Source organism: Parambassis ranga, chromosome 19 (genome assembly GCF_900634625.1).
Source record: "Parambassis ranga chromosome 19, fParRan2.1, whole genome shotgun sequence".
NCBI lineage: Eukaryota > Metazoa > Chordata > Actinopteri > Ambassidae > Parambassis > Parambassis ranga.
This window is the reverse complement of record NC_041039.1, coordinates 13323040-13339114: the sequence shown is the minus strand read 5'-3', so window position 1 is coordinate 13339114 and position 16075 is coordinate 13323040. Positions and strand designations below refer to the sequence as shown.

The following is a 16075-nucleotide window of genomic DNA, read 5'->3' as shown; positions in this document are numbered from 1 at the left end:
CAGACCTTCAGGCTGCTATAAGACCAAACACTCAGATCAAACCATCTCCATTGGTCATGGATCCATACTTAATGCAGACTGCCTGTGTGAGTGGGAGTGCCTTGCTCTAAGTTTTGCCGTCACTTGATTGCTGTCGTCGTCGTCGTCGTCGTGGAGAGGGGGGCCGTGCTTCAGTCTGCCTGCCATGTGGACACTGCTGCTGCTGGTGGCGCAACACAAACCATCCGCGCACAGCCAGAGCGCAGCAGAGAGACAGGAGGACAGCGAGCGGGAGGGAGGTGGTGCTGCACGGACAACTGCGTCCCACTCCTAAAGCAAACACTGTTACGTCCTCCAACACAGTGACTTCTGATCGCGCCGAGATTCACTTCATCACAGCTTTGTCAGTCACGACGGAGGGGAGCTGCACGGACGTAAAAGGTGAGTAATGGAAACAGATTTCCGCAGTTTAAAGCAGTATTTTAACGCTTTGTGCGCAGAGGTTCTTACAATTATCAGGACATTCAGGTAGAACCTTCGGATAATTCTGTTTATACATGGGTTCAAGCTTTTACGCAAATAAAATGAATAATTAAGAGGAGGTTGTGCATGGAGTGTGAGCCAAAACTGTGAATTTTCTTTTGACCTCGTAAAACAAGTACAAAACAAAGGTCTGCAGCTAATTTGTTACCAAACCAAACAGGCTCATTATAAAAGCTTATATTGAGACTATATTCCTTTGACTTACTTGTTCTTTCACTCACAGCTTACAGGCCTCCAAGAATGGACTCCATACCTGCGGGGCGAGACTCAAGATCCTCGCCAAGCTCCAAACAAGAACTTTCCTACCCGAGCTCCGACTTAAAACCCAACCAAGTCGGGGAGACGGTGCTATACGGAATACCCATCGTGTCTTTGGTGATAGATGGCCAGGAGAGACTTTGCCTTGCACAGATATCCAACACCTTATTGAAGAATTACAGCTACAACGAGATACACAACCGGCGTGTAGCGCTGGGGATCACCTGCGTCCAGTGCACCCCTGTCCAGCTGGAGATTCTGCGGAGAGCCGGGGCTATGCCAATCTCCTCCAGGCGCTGCGGGATGATCACTAAACGAGAGGCCGAGAGACTTTGTAAATCGTTTCTTGGAGCTCACGCGCCACCCAAACTTCCAGAAAATTTTGCCTTCGATGTGTCCCACGAATGCGCCTGGGGGAGCCGAGGCAGTTTCATCCCGGCCAGATACAACAGCTCCAGGGCCAAGTGTATCAAGTGCTCCTACTGTAACATGTATTTCTCTCCAAATAAATTCATATTTCACTCACATCGCACGCCAGAGTCCAAGTACACCCAGCCAGATGCAGCTAATTTTAACTCATGGAGGAGACATCTGAAATTAACAGAAAAATCCCCTCAGACAGATGTATTACACGCGTGGGAAGATGTGAAGGCCATGTTCAACGGAGGCAGTAGAAAAAGGACGCTGCCAGGTTGTGGGTCACAGTCCAGCTCTCCCTTAAAGTCACAAGGTCCCAGCCGTCCCCGAGACTCACCCGAGATACCTGCAAAGATCCTCAGCTGCGAGGACAACCGGGGTGCCATGACGAGCACCCGCAGCTATCCAGTCATCCCGGTGCCCAGTAAAGGATTTGGGATGCTGCAAAAGATCCCACCGCCGCTTTTTCCTCATCCGTACGGGTTTCCAGCTTTCGGCCTGTGCCAGAAGAAAGATGACGGCATGATGGGCGAGCAAAGCAAAGCCGCCCTCCCTGGCGTCCTGTGGCCTGGTACCAAGGACAGCGCCTATCACTCCTTCCCCATGTTCTGGCCTGCGGCAGGCGCGCTGCCCACGCCCCCGTACCCACAGACTCCTCACAAGCCCCCAACAGAGCTGCTGTGTCCTCCCAGGCAGACTGACATGGACATCTCTGAGAACAGTGACCGGAGCACCAACACCTCAAAAGACAGCATGGTTGATAACGACCGATGCTCCAGCACTCAGTCTATGCGTAACGAAGATGACAAGTCAGGGGACGAGGGGAGGCCTGCGGAGGGCTTGTCCCTGGCGCCCCGGAAAATCAGCTACGTCTCTGCATTCAGGCCCGTTATTAAAGACGCTGACTGCATCGCTAAGCTGTATGGCAACAGGGCCGCTTATAATGGGTGTCGCACCGGTTATTTATCCCCTGATTTTCTAAGTGAAAGCTCAAGCTACCGCTCCATGTCCCCATGTGTGGACAGCGAGGGCGACCCGGACGTAGACGTGGAGACAAACAAAACACCGGAGGAAGAGGACTCCCGGCCTGTGTCCTCGGTGTGTCGTCGGACTCCCCCCGGTTTGACACACACCGTTTCACCAAACGACTCAGACTCCAAAGGCACGCAGGAGAGCAGTGTGGTGGAGTCCCAGAAAATGAGCCTGCACATGGCCCAGTCCTCTGACAGGGAACTGCAGAGCAAGCAGTTATCAGAGACCCACATAGCTGCGTCTTTTACCGAAGTGAGTGACTTATAACTGAGAAACACTGGCGACAGTACAAGCTTCTAATATCCTCCTGAAGTTATGGATTTCTTTTGATGGCCAGTGTGTACTTTAAAGCAGATAAATGTGTTTTAAAAGAACAATGTAACAGCAAACAATGTCCACATCTAAAATGACATCATCCAGAAAAACCATACACCAATCACTGAAATAAAATATTGCATTTGAACATAGAGTAATTATTATAGTCTATTTTGTCGTAATTATTTTTGACCAAAGCTCAAAGAGGTGGTGATTCTTCCTTCTGTAGGTTTACACACCGGAGAGGAGTGATCTGCAACAAAGGAGCAGTCCCTATCAGTTCAGACCCGCCAATTACCAGACTGGAATACTTACAAGACATGGTTAGACTTCTTTTTTTCTGCTTTTGTTTAAAACGTATAGCGGCAAAAAAGAGGGAGACAAATATTACATCGATTTATTTTCTCTTAAGATGAGAGTGCAAGTAAGGAAGAGCCTTCCTCTACAGTGGAGGAGATCGAAACGAAATCTTTTAATGAACAAAGCAGCGACGAGAGCCAGCCGCGGGAGCCGGACGAAGGTGAGTCAGTGCGAGGTCAGCAGGAAAAAACAGTCTGTTTCTGTGATATAAACTCTGTTACATGACATGCGGGTCTACTGTTCATGCAGACAGAAAAATTAAAATTTATTTTGTGTGTATTCAGGCGAGGACGCGCAGGTCAGAGCTCCGCCAGCACAAAGAGACGCTGGAAGTCTTGAAAAAGGTAAGACGGCGCCCCACTGTCAGAAAGTATTATTATTATTGTTGTTATTATTATTATTATTATTATTATTATTATTATTATTATTATTATTATTATTATTATTATTATTATTATTATGTTTAAAAAAATTTAAAAAACATCGTAAACTAACCTTCAATTAGCCTCACATTTACAGTCAAAGGCTGAAACTATTTCTTTATAATACATAACAATCTATTTGCTTTCCCTTTTTTTTTGCTCCTTTTTCCCTTACTACAAAAGAAAAGATTATTAATTACAGGCCCAGGAAGACCTGCTCTTAATTCTGACTGTAAATGTCATTAAAAAGCAAAGTGTCGTAGATGGAAGCTAATGAAAAGCTCTGTATGTGTATATATATATATATATATATATATATATATATATATATATATATATATATATCTTTCTTTATATCTTTTTTTACTTCTCCAACATCCTTCATTCTGTCTGTTTTCAGAGGAGCTCCAGAAGCAGCTGTTGGAGCAAGTTGAGCTGAGGAAAAAACTGGAACGTGAATTCCAAAACTTGAAAGGTAAGGTACATTTCTACAGCAGTGCTTTTCCCACTAATCTGGCTTTTTATTGACATGCAGTGATTTCATATAAAGACAGGCTTCAAACGTAGAGTTCTTCCTGTTCAGGTCAGATCAGAACTTTCATAAAATGACCAAATCCCCTTCAGTATGTGCTCGAGTCGAATATGCTGCCAATTAATTTAAAACAGGAAAATAATGATCATTAAAAAACATATTTTTATATATAATATTTGTAATTTAATGAAAAATCTTACTGAACATTTCCATCTGCACTGCATGCCTTACAACTAGGACACTAAACTCCAAATTTGGATTTTTAAAGAACAAAATTCTGGAAATGAAACTGCATCCATGGAAGGAAGAAAACTTCTGTCTCATCTCTGCTTTGGGTATCTCTTATTAGATTACAGGTTCAGAATCACTTGATATGTGTTAAAATGTAGTTTGTGCTGTGAATCTAAATTTCAAAACACCTGAAGAACATATAAATCAGATTGTTTTCATCAGTGTTTGAACACAGCCCTATACTTGTATAATAAAACATCTCAGCACGAGGTGTTGCACATTGTCTAACATTTTAACCTTTTCAGTCATGTCAAAGAAAAATGATTCAGAACTATAAAGTCACTGTAAAGCATCCATGATGCTGGGTGTTGGTTAAATACAAAGCAGTGCTTGTAAATGCCCCTTATAGATCTTATAGAACTTAAATGATATAAAAAGCTACTCTTTATTTAATCTTTATACTTTTATAAGTATTTACAAATAATTGTAAAATACCAATTCTATATATCCACAATAAAACCTTCATTTAATTATATTTCCCCAGGACGACATGTTTGAGTCTTTTATGTAAGTCTTCTTTGAGAAGTGCGCCCTCTATAGGCCGGTCAACCGTCCGACCTGTGTCCTACAAAGAGGTGTCATCACGGCACATAAACGTCAAGGTTTACAGGGGAGAGTGAGGTTTAAGTCTAGTACACTGTGTCTTTTGTTTGTTGAGGTCCATGTGATTTAGCACAGTGTCAGCCTGCATTAGCTACACTGTATTGTCATTAGAAGTATAAAGTCTCACTGATGGAAGTGGTGCTTTGTTTTTAACAGGAACTAATCTGCCACATCACTGATTTAAAGCTCCTTTTCCCCCTCAGACAATTTTCAGGATCAGATGAAAAGGGAACTTTCTTACAGGGAGGAGATGGTTCAGCAGCTTCACATCGTCAGAGGTGAGAGACATAAAGCAGAGGAGCAGACATGCAGGCCAAAGTTTGGATTTCTTTTAGGAAGTATTTGCTTAAGTAAATATGTACAGTGTGTGTCTGTTAATGATAATTGCTGAAAATGATAAAGACATTCCTTATCAAGGTTTAAGAGAGCTGGTTGGGCCTCAACTCTTCTTCTTCTTTTGCACTTTAAGCAGCAAAGAGAACGATTGTTAAAACGTCTTGCAGGATTAATTCATACTTGTGTTACACGCTTGACGCACCAAAGTAAACAGACAGTTTAATCTCGTACACTATTGATTGTTCCATCTCCTTTTCCTCAGAAGCTCACGACGCTTTACACCATTTCTCCTGTAAGATGTTAACTCCTCGCCACTGCACCGGATCCTGCTCCTTCAAATCCCCTCTGCTGCCACCATGAATCATATTTATTGGACAGAAACAAAGGACACATCTGCAGCTTCTGTCAAACACCAAAAACATGTGGGACAGTGGAGGGGGGGAACAAAAACCCTCCGCGGGGGATCAACTGAAAGTAGAACGAACTGTAATTACTTGTAATATGTTTTAAAAAGTGATCTCCACTCTCATCTCTTTTATGTAGCCATCTTGGTGAAATTGTTTTGCTTAAATTAAACCATTAATTATATTATAATTTGTGGCAAAGTGCAATGACGATGTTTGTATCTTGTAACGGTGGGTTAATCTCCTTTATTTCCGTTGTCAACAGTAGCAGCTTTGACTATAGCCAGTTCATTGCTCCTTATCCTCCCAGTAATGTAAATAAGCCCACTCCCTCTTCTTTTTGCTGTGTCTTCTCTGCGGGCCATGTACAGCTTATTTTGGATGCTATGCACTTTAAACGAGTGATGGGGAATTACCGTAAAACCCTGCATTGGGATAGGCCTGTTTGTAGCGCTCAGACCATGCATATTTGTTCCTGAAGCCCTGACAAATACACAAGATAGTTGGCTGAAAATGTAGTGCATCTGAGACCCTGTAAGTAGCGACATATTCTATTAAGAGTAGCCTATTTGTCCATGTAATATTTGTTTTCATCGTTAATGAATAAATCATTTTATTAAAAGAGGTCTGGATTCTTACGCTCACTGCGCTCATCAGACATGTTACACATTCGCCTGGACTACACGTAAACAGCCAGTCACATTTATAAGCATATTCAAATTAATTAATTAGACAATGTTCAAATGTTTCATTCTTAAATGATAAAAAATATTAAAAACTTCAAAATTCTCATCTACAAATGTTTGAATTTGCGCTTAGAAAGATAAATAACTGATGATTTTAATGATTAAATAACAATCATAAAAAGTGTCATCTTTTAGATATGGGCTAAATCAAATTGAAGAAATCAATTCTCAGTCCTACTCCACTTTTCAGTCTTATTTATAGCCTATTGTGTACTTTTACAACCGCAGAATAAAATGCGTCCAACAGTTGCAATGGGACTTCAGGTCTGTATTTATTTATATTCGGCCTGCCGTTTTCTGTGCTGCAGCAGCGCCCCCTGCTGTTGTTCTGCGAAGAATGAAGGACCACATAATTTTGAATCTGCTGTCCCTTGAGGATGGCCTTTGCGCATGGGCATCCAATGTAACAAGATGGCGGAGAGTGCGGAACTGAAGGTAAAGCGAGACCTAACATTAGCTTGACAAATAGACGTCTCACACATTACGATTTAAATTTCAAGTTGTAGCACTGATGATACTTGACAGTAGAGACCGAAGAGTGCAGTTATAAAAGCATTTAATGACAAAATGGCAGCGCAAAACAGACCAGACAAACTGTTAGCCGACTGGCTAACTCGATAGCATTAGCTTTGTTATTGTTGCCGACGTTCCGTTAGGCTGTCTCTGCGGCTCACCTGCAGTTAAGGCCAGATATCAGATAGAAACGAAAACCACAATCCTGCCAGCGTGTTATGCCTAGCGCTAGTGTGGTATTAGCCACTTTACGTTATTAGTAACTCACTGTGTGGACTGTTGTGTCTGTCAAAAATGGGATGTGTCTATTCCCTGGAATCCAAGCACAGGTTAACTTGATTTTGCCTTTCTTCTGACATATGATGGTTGTACGCGAAATGTATTCACCATTTACGTTAGTTGTAACGTTACACACGATCGTAATTTAGGTCCAGGCAGTCAACATTAAGTAATAACAATAAACAACAAACTAAACCAGCATCCCACAGGCGGTATTAGCTTGTTTGTGCCAGCTAAATCTGTGCTGTGTCCTTCCAAGTTCTTCTTTTTAATGTCGGTAATTAGTCAATAATAATACACTCAGTTGTGAACATTACAGTTTACATTTTCCTAATGATCTGCACAAATGCTGAATCAATATCTGCAGTGGTGACACCTCTGCTTTGCCACTGTCAGTGAGAGAAACTGTATTGTTTCTGAACAATAAACTTTGTAGTTGTGTATGGTAATAATGACATTTAACTTAGTCCTATTATGGATTATCTACTATGGATATCAGAGGCCCTTTTATTCCCAGCATGAGTTTTGCTACTGAAAGCATTTGCAGTTCATTGATTTAAAATTAGTTTCAGAATTTATCCTAAATGTAGACACAGCTTAATTTGTGTACCATACCATGTTTCTGATATAACCACAGTTATTCATATGTAGACACAACAGATCACAAAGAGAGATCATGAGGGTCTGTAAAATGTAACCTAATCAGAATATTACAATAATGGCCCTAATGATTTAAAGTTATAACGGTGTCCTCATGGGCACCAAAATGTTATGTTCTCATGCTCTCTGAGTGTCAAAGGAATGTGGGATTTCTTTATTTTCAATACACTATAGCATATTTATCCAGCTGAGATCATAAAATAAACCTGTGTGTCCTGAGATTGTGAGAGTATTTTGTCGTAAGATGTTTCTGATATTTTTAAAATCGCCAAGACAACGGATGCCGTGTCAAGAAATGTGTTTGGTGAATTGGATTTCATTATTTTTAATAGATAACATTATTATAGTGTCCACACCCTGTTTTCTCATTTGCAGCATGTGCTGACACTTTATGATGGCTCTGAAGAGAAAAAGAAATGTGCGGTTCTACTTCTGACAAACAGACTATGCTTGCCAAAGTTATTTCAGAGTGGGTGGTTTTTATTAAATATACTGTATAATCAAGTCTTTAATGTTCACATAGAACAGGATAATTTCAGCAAGATAAATTCTTAACACATGACGTGGATATTCATGTTCCAAGCATTTCAGAAATGTAAAAGTTGTAGATGGTCTGCAAGTTTGTGAGGGATTTAAAGTTTAAACACATACCTGTCTCTTCATGTCTGATGTAAAAAGTTAGAAAAGTTGTTTCTTTTATATTGGGCTAGGAAGATGTGTTTTTCCTGTGGTAATAGACCATTTTCCCACTTTTCATCTTCCACCAGCAAATGGTAATGAGCCTTCGAGTTTCTGAGCTCCAAGTGTTGTTGGGGTATGCAGGACGGAATAAGCATGGACGGAAACATGAACTTTTGACCAAAGCTCTCCACCTACTCAAGGCTGGTTGCAGTCCTGCTGTGCAGATGAAGATCAAAGAGCTCTACAGACGGCGCTTCCCAACTAAAATGGTTTCGCCTGTGGACCTAGCTCTTCCTGGTGTTCATTCTGCATCCAGCTTGCCCACTGGCCTTGCACAGCTGGGATTTGACAGCCATGGTTCCCCATCGCCGCTGCTGCCTGTTTCTTTACTTGGGCCTAAGCATGAGCTGAGTCTGCCTCACCTCCCCTCTGTCCTGCACCCTGTACACCCAGATGTCAAGCTCCAGAGATTACCATTCTATGATGTGCTGGATGAGCTCATTAAGCCAACAAGCCTTGGTAAGTCCCCAGCTGCCCAGCTATGAGTGCAGTGACTGCCTCTCCTTGTGCTGGCAGCATTGTGACCAGAAGTATCTGCACCTTGTTAGAGCCACACTCAATTGAGTTGAATAACTGTTGGTTTCCTGTCTGACTCTCTTGTTTCTTTTGCATAGCTTCAGACAACAGTCAGCGGTTCCAGGAAGCATGTTATGCCTTTGCATTAACACCACAGCAAGTTCAACAGATCAGCAGCTCCATGTAAGTAAGGAAGCTCTCTGGTGCGTGTCTTTAGCTGCCAAACAGATGAGAAAAACTAAAACGGTGAAAGCGTTGTCACTGTTACACCCTTTACTCTCTACTGCCTGCAGGATTTAAAAGGCTGCTGTTATCTGACACAGAAATCAGAGTAAATTGACTTGTTATTACACTGTACTGGTCTAACCAGCCTGATCTGGTGTCTCCTTGTATTCCTCAGGGACATATCCGGGACCAAATGTGACTTTGCCGTTCAAGTTCAGTTACGGTATGTGTAACATACATTTCTTTTAAGCATCTGTTTTAAACGAAAGCACCAGGTATATGAGTGAGTAGTTGGTTGGTTTTTAGCTGCTTTCCTATACGCAGCATCAGAAATAGCAGCGCCACCCGAATTCTGGTCAATTGTCAATTATCTAAAAACTGCATTTTTTTTAGAAATGTTCTTTGAGTCTTTCAGAGTTAAGAAGTTAAATAAATAAAGCTTAACTTTAATAATACATATCTCCTAGCTTTCAGATATGAAACATGACAGGGGCAATGTTACAAAGTTAGGACATTATATGAGTTACTATAAGGACAAGTTCCGGAAAATGAAAGATGTGGGGGCTATGTTTCCCCTTTTTGTTCTTGGGATTATGGAAAACTTGAAAACAAAAACCTAAATGACATAAAAGTGACAAATGACATCCTTAAAGAAGTGCTCTCCTATATCTTAGATGGAGATGGATGTACTTGACACAACTGAAATGGTAAAATAAGCAAGCAAGCCAACCTATTCTGACTGTGGTAACTTACCAGTAACAAATAGCTTCTGTCATTTGTCCTTCAGCATTTTATCTTATCATCTATGTAATTCCTTTTCAGATTTTGTTTGTCAGAGACAAGCTGTCCTCAGGAGGATCATTTCCCCCCCAATCTGTGTGTGAAAGTGAATGGCAAGCCCTGTAATCTCCCGGTGAGTCCAAACAGTCTTTAGTTTGTGCTGTCATGTCATCAGTGAACTCTGAACAGATCCACTTAAACATTTTTACTTTTATATCGGTCACAGTGACAGTCCCTCAGTTGTCTGAACTGACTGTCACCTGCTGTCATTTCTGATTTCTTTTGTGTTTTTCCTGCAGGGATATCTTCCTCCCACCAAAAATGGAGTAGAACCAAAAAGGCCCAGCCGCCCCATTAACATAACATCTCTTGTCCGACTGTCCACCACAGTTCCCAACACAATTGTGGTATCGTGGACTTCAGAAATCGGGAGGGTACGAAGGTTTTCTCAAAATATCACACATCTGTCTCTGAAGCTGTTAGCGGAACATAAAGCCATCAGTGTGATATTGCTCATTACTTGTTCTTTTTGTAGAGTTTTTCCATGGCTGTGTACCTGGTAAGACAGCAGTCGTCTGCAGTGTTGTTGCAAAGACTACGGGCCAAAGGAATTAGGAACCCTGACCACTCAAGAGCCCTGAGTAAGTCACTACTGTGAATACATAGAATCATCACACGGAACAACTTCTTTCATGTAGTACCTCATCCTGTGCATTATTGTAACCACATGGTGACAGCAGAATGGAAGTTCTAAGCATAGGGCCTAAAAATGAACTGAAACGTCCTCAGCTGGAAAACCTGCTTTGTTCCCTCTTTTCAATAAGGCCAGCAGCTGTTCAACCAAGCATACCTTTCTTACTACGCTTGGATTGTTTATTGTATTTGGAGATCCACAGTAACGCTGGACTAATGTTTCTCTCTGTATAAGTTGAATTTCTTGTGTTTCACCAAAGGTTACTATTAATGTGTAATCAAAGGAACAGGCTACAAACTGTAACATATTTTAACAGTAACATAATTTACATGTAATACATATATAAAATGTGTTTTTCTTTTTTCCCCTTCACAGTTAAAGAAAAATTAACAGCTGATCCAGAAAGTGAGATCGCTACCACCAGTCTACGAGTGTCTCTCCTGTGTCCTGTAAGTAGCATCTGCCACTATCCTGCTTAATTTACAGTTGGTAGTGAATTCATCAGCTAATTAAGTAACAGTAAATGAATTTACAGTGTAGTGACATGTGCGTTCCTTGGCCTTTGTGTTAAAGCTTGGGAAGATGAGGCTGACAATCCCTTGTCGAGCAATCACATGCTCACACCTGCAGTGCTTCGATGCTACGCTTTATATCCAAATGAATGAGAAGAAGCCGACCTGGGTGTGTCCAGTCTGTGACAAGAAGGCACCGTATGAACACCTTATTATTGATGGGTAAGCACGAGTGATTTCTCAATATAACCCGGTTAACATGGTGATCCTTTTGGTCCTTCTTTGAGAGGAATCTGTGCAGTTTCCTGTTGTTTCTGACCATTTCATAAACAGAAATATTTAATATTTTTATGTAACCAAACTCCCGGTTTAAAAATAAAATGCTGAAAAACCTTTGGGGTTCCTTAAAAATCAAATATTTAAAACATGTTTGGAGACCTTTGAAATTTGTGTTTTGTTTTATTATTTTATAAAGTGGTGATTATCATCTGAATGCCTTGAAAGGGACTAAGATTTCTTTGTATCAGTTGTTTAAGATACTTACACCATATTAGCATTATTTCTGAATGTGATTCTTCAGTGTTGTAAAATTATGTTTTCACAGGTTGTTCATGGAAATCTTAAATAGCTGTTCTGACTGTGATGAAATCCAGTTTAAAGAAGATGGGAACTGGGCCCCTATGAGGTCAAAGAAAGAGGTGCAGGAGGTGTCTGCATCCTACAATGGTGTAGAAAACGGTGTGTGTGGCTGTCAAATTCAGATTGGTAAACCTTCATTTCCAGTGTGATGTGTGATTTTTGTGGTTTCCTTATAGATTTGTCTCATACAGAATCGCATGAGCAAAAACGGGGATCATCTAACGACAACTGCAAGAAGGTCGATGTGATTGATCTGACACTGGATAGCTCCTCAGAGGATGAAGTAGATGATGATGAGCCGCCTCTTAAAAGGGCGTGTCCCTCTCTGTCACCTGTCTCTCCACCACCAAACAAAGGGTAAGTCTCAAAACCACAAGTCACAAAGTGTGATGACTAGAAGGTTGTCATGTCTATATCTGGTTGTTTTTTTTTAATTCATGTGGTGTTGCTTCCTCTCAGAGTACTGAACCTGCACACCCAGGTCTCACCTGTGAGCAGAGCTCCCAGCATGCCACCTGTTGAGACCAGTTACATTCCTCCTCCACCACCTCTTATCCAGGACTACCGCCACTATTATCACACAACTAGTGACCTGCCAGGTATAACTGATAAATGACGACCTGCCAGTATGTATGCAAAGAGGCATTATGAATTTCCTCTGCAGGGTTGAACGATATGTTGTTTTAATTGCCATTCCACTCATTGACAACTGCAACACATTCATGCCTGCACGTATGAAACTGAGTGAAGAGTTTGTACACACTATTTGAAAAGTCAGATCATGGACACCTACACATTCATCCTCTGAATGAAAATTATGTAAATAATGAACCTGCACAAGTCAATCTGACCATGACCATTGGAAATACAGCTTCATTTTTAATAATCACATGTGAAATTACTGCACAGACTGTGCATAATGTAGCCTCTTAATGCTGGTTTAATTACTCTTTATGTTTTTATTACTAAGTAGAATGTTTAAGGAGGGAAAGAAGTCAAGTAAAAAAAAATCAACATGCACTTTGTTCCTTCGCCCAAACCTACATTGAACACAGATGTTTCAGTATCAACTGTGACATAACTTGAGTTTTCTTGTTTTTCTTGCAGACCTGAATTTCTTCTCCTTCCTCCAAGGTGACAATCAGGTACTTTGTCATGAGTTTTACAGAGTTTCTGTAGAAAATGTGTAAACATTAACTTGGCCTGGTTGTACCTGTTACATGTGCCTCTGAGATTACTGAGTCATATAGTGATAGGCCAAAGGTTGCTTAAGTTATTAATTTTTGTTTGGTTGGATTAATTATTGTTGGTGATTGGTATTTGATATTTGTTATTTCTTATCAGAAACAATCAAACAGCCGTCTGTGTTTTTTTCTGCATATATGTTTTTAGGGGCTCAAAAAGGTTATAAGACACAGCCAAAGCACCTTTACTAGACTAATAATAGAAAATACGCTTCAAATTGATCAATTTATGCTATTATATTATACTATTATCCACAACTCTCCACTGTTCTACTACCCCTCTAATACTGTGTTAAAATTGTAAATGTGTAAAAGTGTCCTATTTTCCTGGCTCAGTTACTGGTTATTATTAGTATTATGATGTTTCATCTTATCATTCATGCTATGGCTAATGGGCTGCTTCATATTGCTGTGCAATAACAGTTTGTATCCTCCTTCCTGTTAGCATTATAACATGGTGATGGCTGCAGCAGCAGCTGCCTCAGCTTCTACCACAGAGGACCACGACCTGCTCCTCAACCGTTTCCTGCCGTATGGCTCCTCTCAGTTGTTACGGGAGCAGCCAGGCACACCTGGGAGCAGCACACTGGTAGCCACCAATGGAGGCAGCAACAGTGGCAGCACCAGCAGTTTGGTGTCTTCCAGCAGTCTGCGGGACCGCGACAAAGACAGAGAACGAGACAGAGATCGGGACAGCCATGCCATTTCAGGATTGTCAAGGTCGTCGGTGGAAGCTGCAGCAGCAGCAGCTGCCATTTATGGCTCCATATCTGATGTAATCTCTCTTGACTAGATGCACACAGAACTGAAAGACAAGGGAGACCTCGAGGATGGGAGTTCTTTGTAAATAAGGAAGCAGAAAATGAAAGAATACAGTGCTATGTACAGAGAGGAAAATCTATTTTCAATTTTACTTATCATATGTATATAAACTTAGGACGCTTCTTGTCCGGTGAGTTACTTCAGTTAATATTTTTCTGTGAATACTGAAGACTTTTTCACACCTCCTCATGTGGTCCTTTGATTATATTGTACCTTTTGTACCTGGTTTTTACAGTTTTGTTTCAATGTTTTATGTCAATGGCATTATTTCAGTATACAGTACATGCACAGAACCCAATGAGGTGACACCTTATGGATCATGAGATTTAGAATATAAAGAAAATGGGCATTGTTATAGATGTACAAAAGGCGAGTCACAGCAAAACAGGAAAATGTGTAACACTTTCTTTATTTTCTAAATAGCACCATTTCTGTCAAAATGTTTTGACAGCAGAACGATCTGGCCATGTTTGCCATCACTGTAGATTTTGTTTTTCTTTAAGATATTCATGCTGTGGTTGTTATTTTTAAGGAATTATTTATAATGTAAGTTATGTTGGATGTGTGCTGTTTTTTAAAAGAAGCATTCCTCATGCCTCTAGAACTGTTGCCACTAGAAATGCAAAGGCAGATGCTAGATCCTTCTGTTGTCATAACTGCACTATATTCCTCCTCGCTTCCTTCAGTCAAATCAAATATGAACAGTATTTTATTGTTCAGACTGTACCTAAAATACAATTTGGGAGTAAGTCAGTATTGTAAGATGAGGCTTTTTCAGTGTGTGAATGAAGGGCACTGGTCCAGCAAGCACCTACAGTTGGACCTTTATATACATCTAAGAATTGCAATACTGTGTATTTTTCTTTGAAAGCGTAGCTGTTCTTATTTTGCATTACTCTTTAGAAAAACAGGCAGAAAACTACAGAGAAGTGACGATGTAGAGAAATTTCGACTCTATTTTTAAGACAAGGCTAGTTTCTGGTCCATGAGAAGTCTAAGACAAAACTATTCACTTAAGTGAAAGCAGATTAATTACAATTGATGCATTTGTTTGATTTAAGCAACTTTTTCACATAAAAAGTCTATGTGGAGCGCTTAGGTTCAAACTTCGGAGTTGTTCTCAGCTTTACACGTCTGCAAATTACCTAAAAGCTCACCTGTATGAGTGCTACACTGCTCTGTGAGTCCACAGGAAGCATAGCCTTTTTTGGTGTTTAGTGTATTTGCCACAGCCTTTAAGATAACTGTGATAGCTTAGTCTTTGAGTGAATCACAACATGCATTTTGGCCCAGAAGTTGAAAACCATTGAAGTTATCATGGATGCCTCCCCTCCCCTTATTTCTTATGACTTGTGCTTACAATTAGGATTATTTATTATCATATATATTTTCAGCATTTGTTTGATTCGTGAATATGCATTGCTGTCACTGTATGTGATATTTCTTTTGTAATTATATAATTAATGCTATTTAAAGATGTCATTGTTGCTTGACATGCATTGTAACATTTTATGTTTCTGTCTGTTTTGCTATCAGATGATGTCAGTAACTCCATAGAAGCTTTGATCATTTTGAACGGCTACAAGGTCTACTGTGCTGGTTGATATTTGTAAGAATTAAACCCATACAAGAAAGTGCTTCATTGTAGTTGGTCTGAAGATAGTCCTGAGTCAACTCCAGGTGACCCTTTGATACACTGGAAATGATCCTGGAAACATCAAGGGTGAAGCTTGACGTGGTAGGAGTGTCCGCCACAGTTCCCCCAGGTGAAAATCATCTTCTCTGTCATCATCCAGCAATGCTAGGGGAGGTCTGCCTGCCCTAGAATTAGGGTACTAAATTATTAACAGTATGATGACTAACCTTGTTTTGTGTGTGGACACCCTCATATAAAACATACTATTTTAACACGCAAAAGCTTTTTAGGTTGCATTGCAATATTTTGTTAGTTTTATCCAATTCTGTTAAAACCATCATAACATACATCAGAAGTGTTGAAAGATTCACAGCATCAGCTTATGAACCTATAGGAGACCCCAATACTGACCTGCCAATGTATAATGTATTATTTTCTTACAACAGTTTCTAATAATGACAATAAACCCAACAGTTTGTCAATCTAGGCTGCTTTTACTTAATCACGTTGTTCATTTACAGAAACAGAAATATAATCACTACAAACAGAAGAGATCTTTTTTAGCCTTCCCCTCTT

The 16075-nt window shown here is 40.5% G+C and overlaps 2 protein-coding genes across 3 annotated transcripts; both read left to right on the top strand.

Moving 5' to 3' along the window:
• The first annotated feature begins 262 nt into the window (after nucleotides 1–262).
• On the top strand, nucleotides 263–5829 carry skor1b (SKI family transcriptional corepressor 1b). Its single transcript, XM_028431345.1, has 8 exons — nucleotides 263–420; nucleotides 746–2481; nucleotides 2774–2867; nucleotides 2957–3064; nucleotides 3189–3248; nucleotides 3727–3801; nucleotides 4956–5030; nucleotides 5351–5829. The coding sequence occupies exons 2-8, from the start codon at nucleotides 763–765 to the stop codon at nucleotides 5446–5448; spliced, it is 2229 nt and encodes a 742-aa protein (XP_028287146.1). The 5' UTR covers nucleotides 263–420; nucleotides 746–762; the 3' UTR covers nucleotides 5449–5829.
• Nucleotides 5830–6633: 804 nt separating this feature from the next.
• Nucleotides 6634–15875, top strand: pias1b (protein inhibitor of activated STAT, 1b). 2 transcript variants are annotated; one of them, XM_028431762.1, is made up of 14 exons: nucleotides 6634–6673; nucleotides 8458–8890; nucleotides 9046–9130; nucleotides 9348–9395; nucleotides 9995–10085; nucleotides 10252–10386; nucleotides 10488–10593; nucleotides 11022–11095; nucleotides 11220–11380; nucleotides 11763–11896; nucleotides 11989–12154; nucleotides 12257–12396; nucleotides 12905–12942; nucleotides 13487–15875. In XM_028431762.1, exons 1-14 carry the CDS (start codon nucleotides 6650–6652, stop codon nucleotides 13832–13834), a joined length of 1983 nt encoding a protein of 660 aa, XP_028287563.1. In that variant the 5' UTR covers nucleotides 6634–6649; the 3' UTR covers nucleotides 13835–15875. The 2 variants fall into 2 exon arrangements, with proteins under 2 accessions (XP_028287563.1, XP_028287562.1); XM_028431761.1 differs by having other exon boundaries at nucleotides 11974–12154; nucleotides 13487–15874.
• Nucleotides 15876–16075: the final 200 nt, after the last annotated feature.

Excerpts from the sequence above, each read along its gene's own strand:
- skor1b (XM_028431345.1), top strand. The coding sequence starts at position 763 with ATGGACTCCATACCTGCGGGGCGAGACTCAAGATCCTCGCCAAGCTCC. Across the intron at positions 2,482-2,773 it reads TAGCTGCGTCTTTTACCGAA|GTTTACACACCGGAGAGGAG; the intron begins GTGAGTGACTTA and ends TTCCTTCTGTAG. Across the intron at positions 3,249-3,726 it reads CGCTGGAAGTCTTGAAAAAG|AGGAGCTCCAGAAGCAGCTG; the intron begins GTAAGACGGCGC and ends GTCTGTTTTCAG.
- pias1b (XM_028431761.1), top strand. The coding sequence starts at position 6,650 with ATGGCGGAGAGTGCGGAACTGAAG. Across the intron at positions 8,891-9,045 it reads CATTAAGCCAACAAGCCTTG|CTTCAGACAACAGTCAGCGG; the intron begins GTAAGTCCCCAG and ends TCTTTTGCATAG. Across the intron at positions 11,096-11,219 it reads GAGTGTCTCTCCTGTGTCCT|CTTGGGAAGATGAGGCTGAC; the intron begins GTAAGTAGCATC and ends TTTGTGTTAAAG.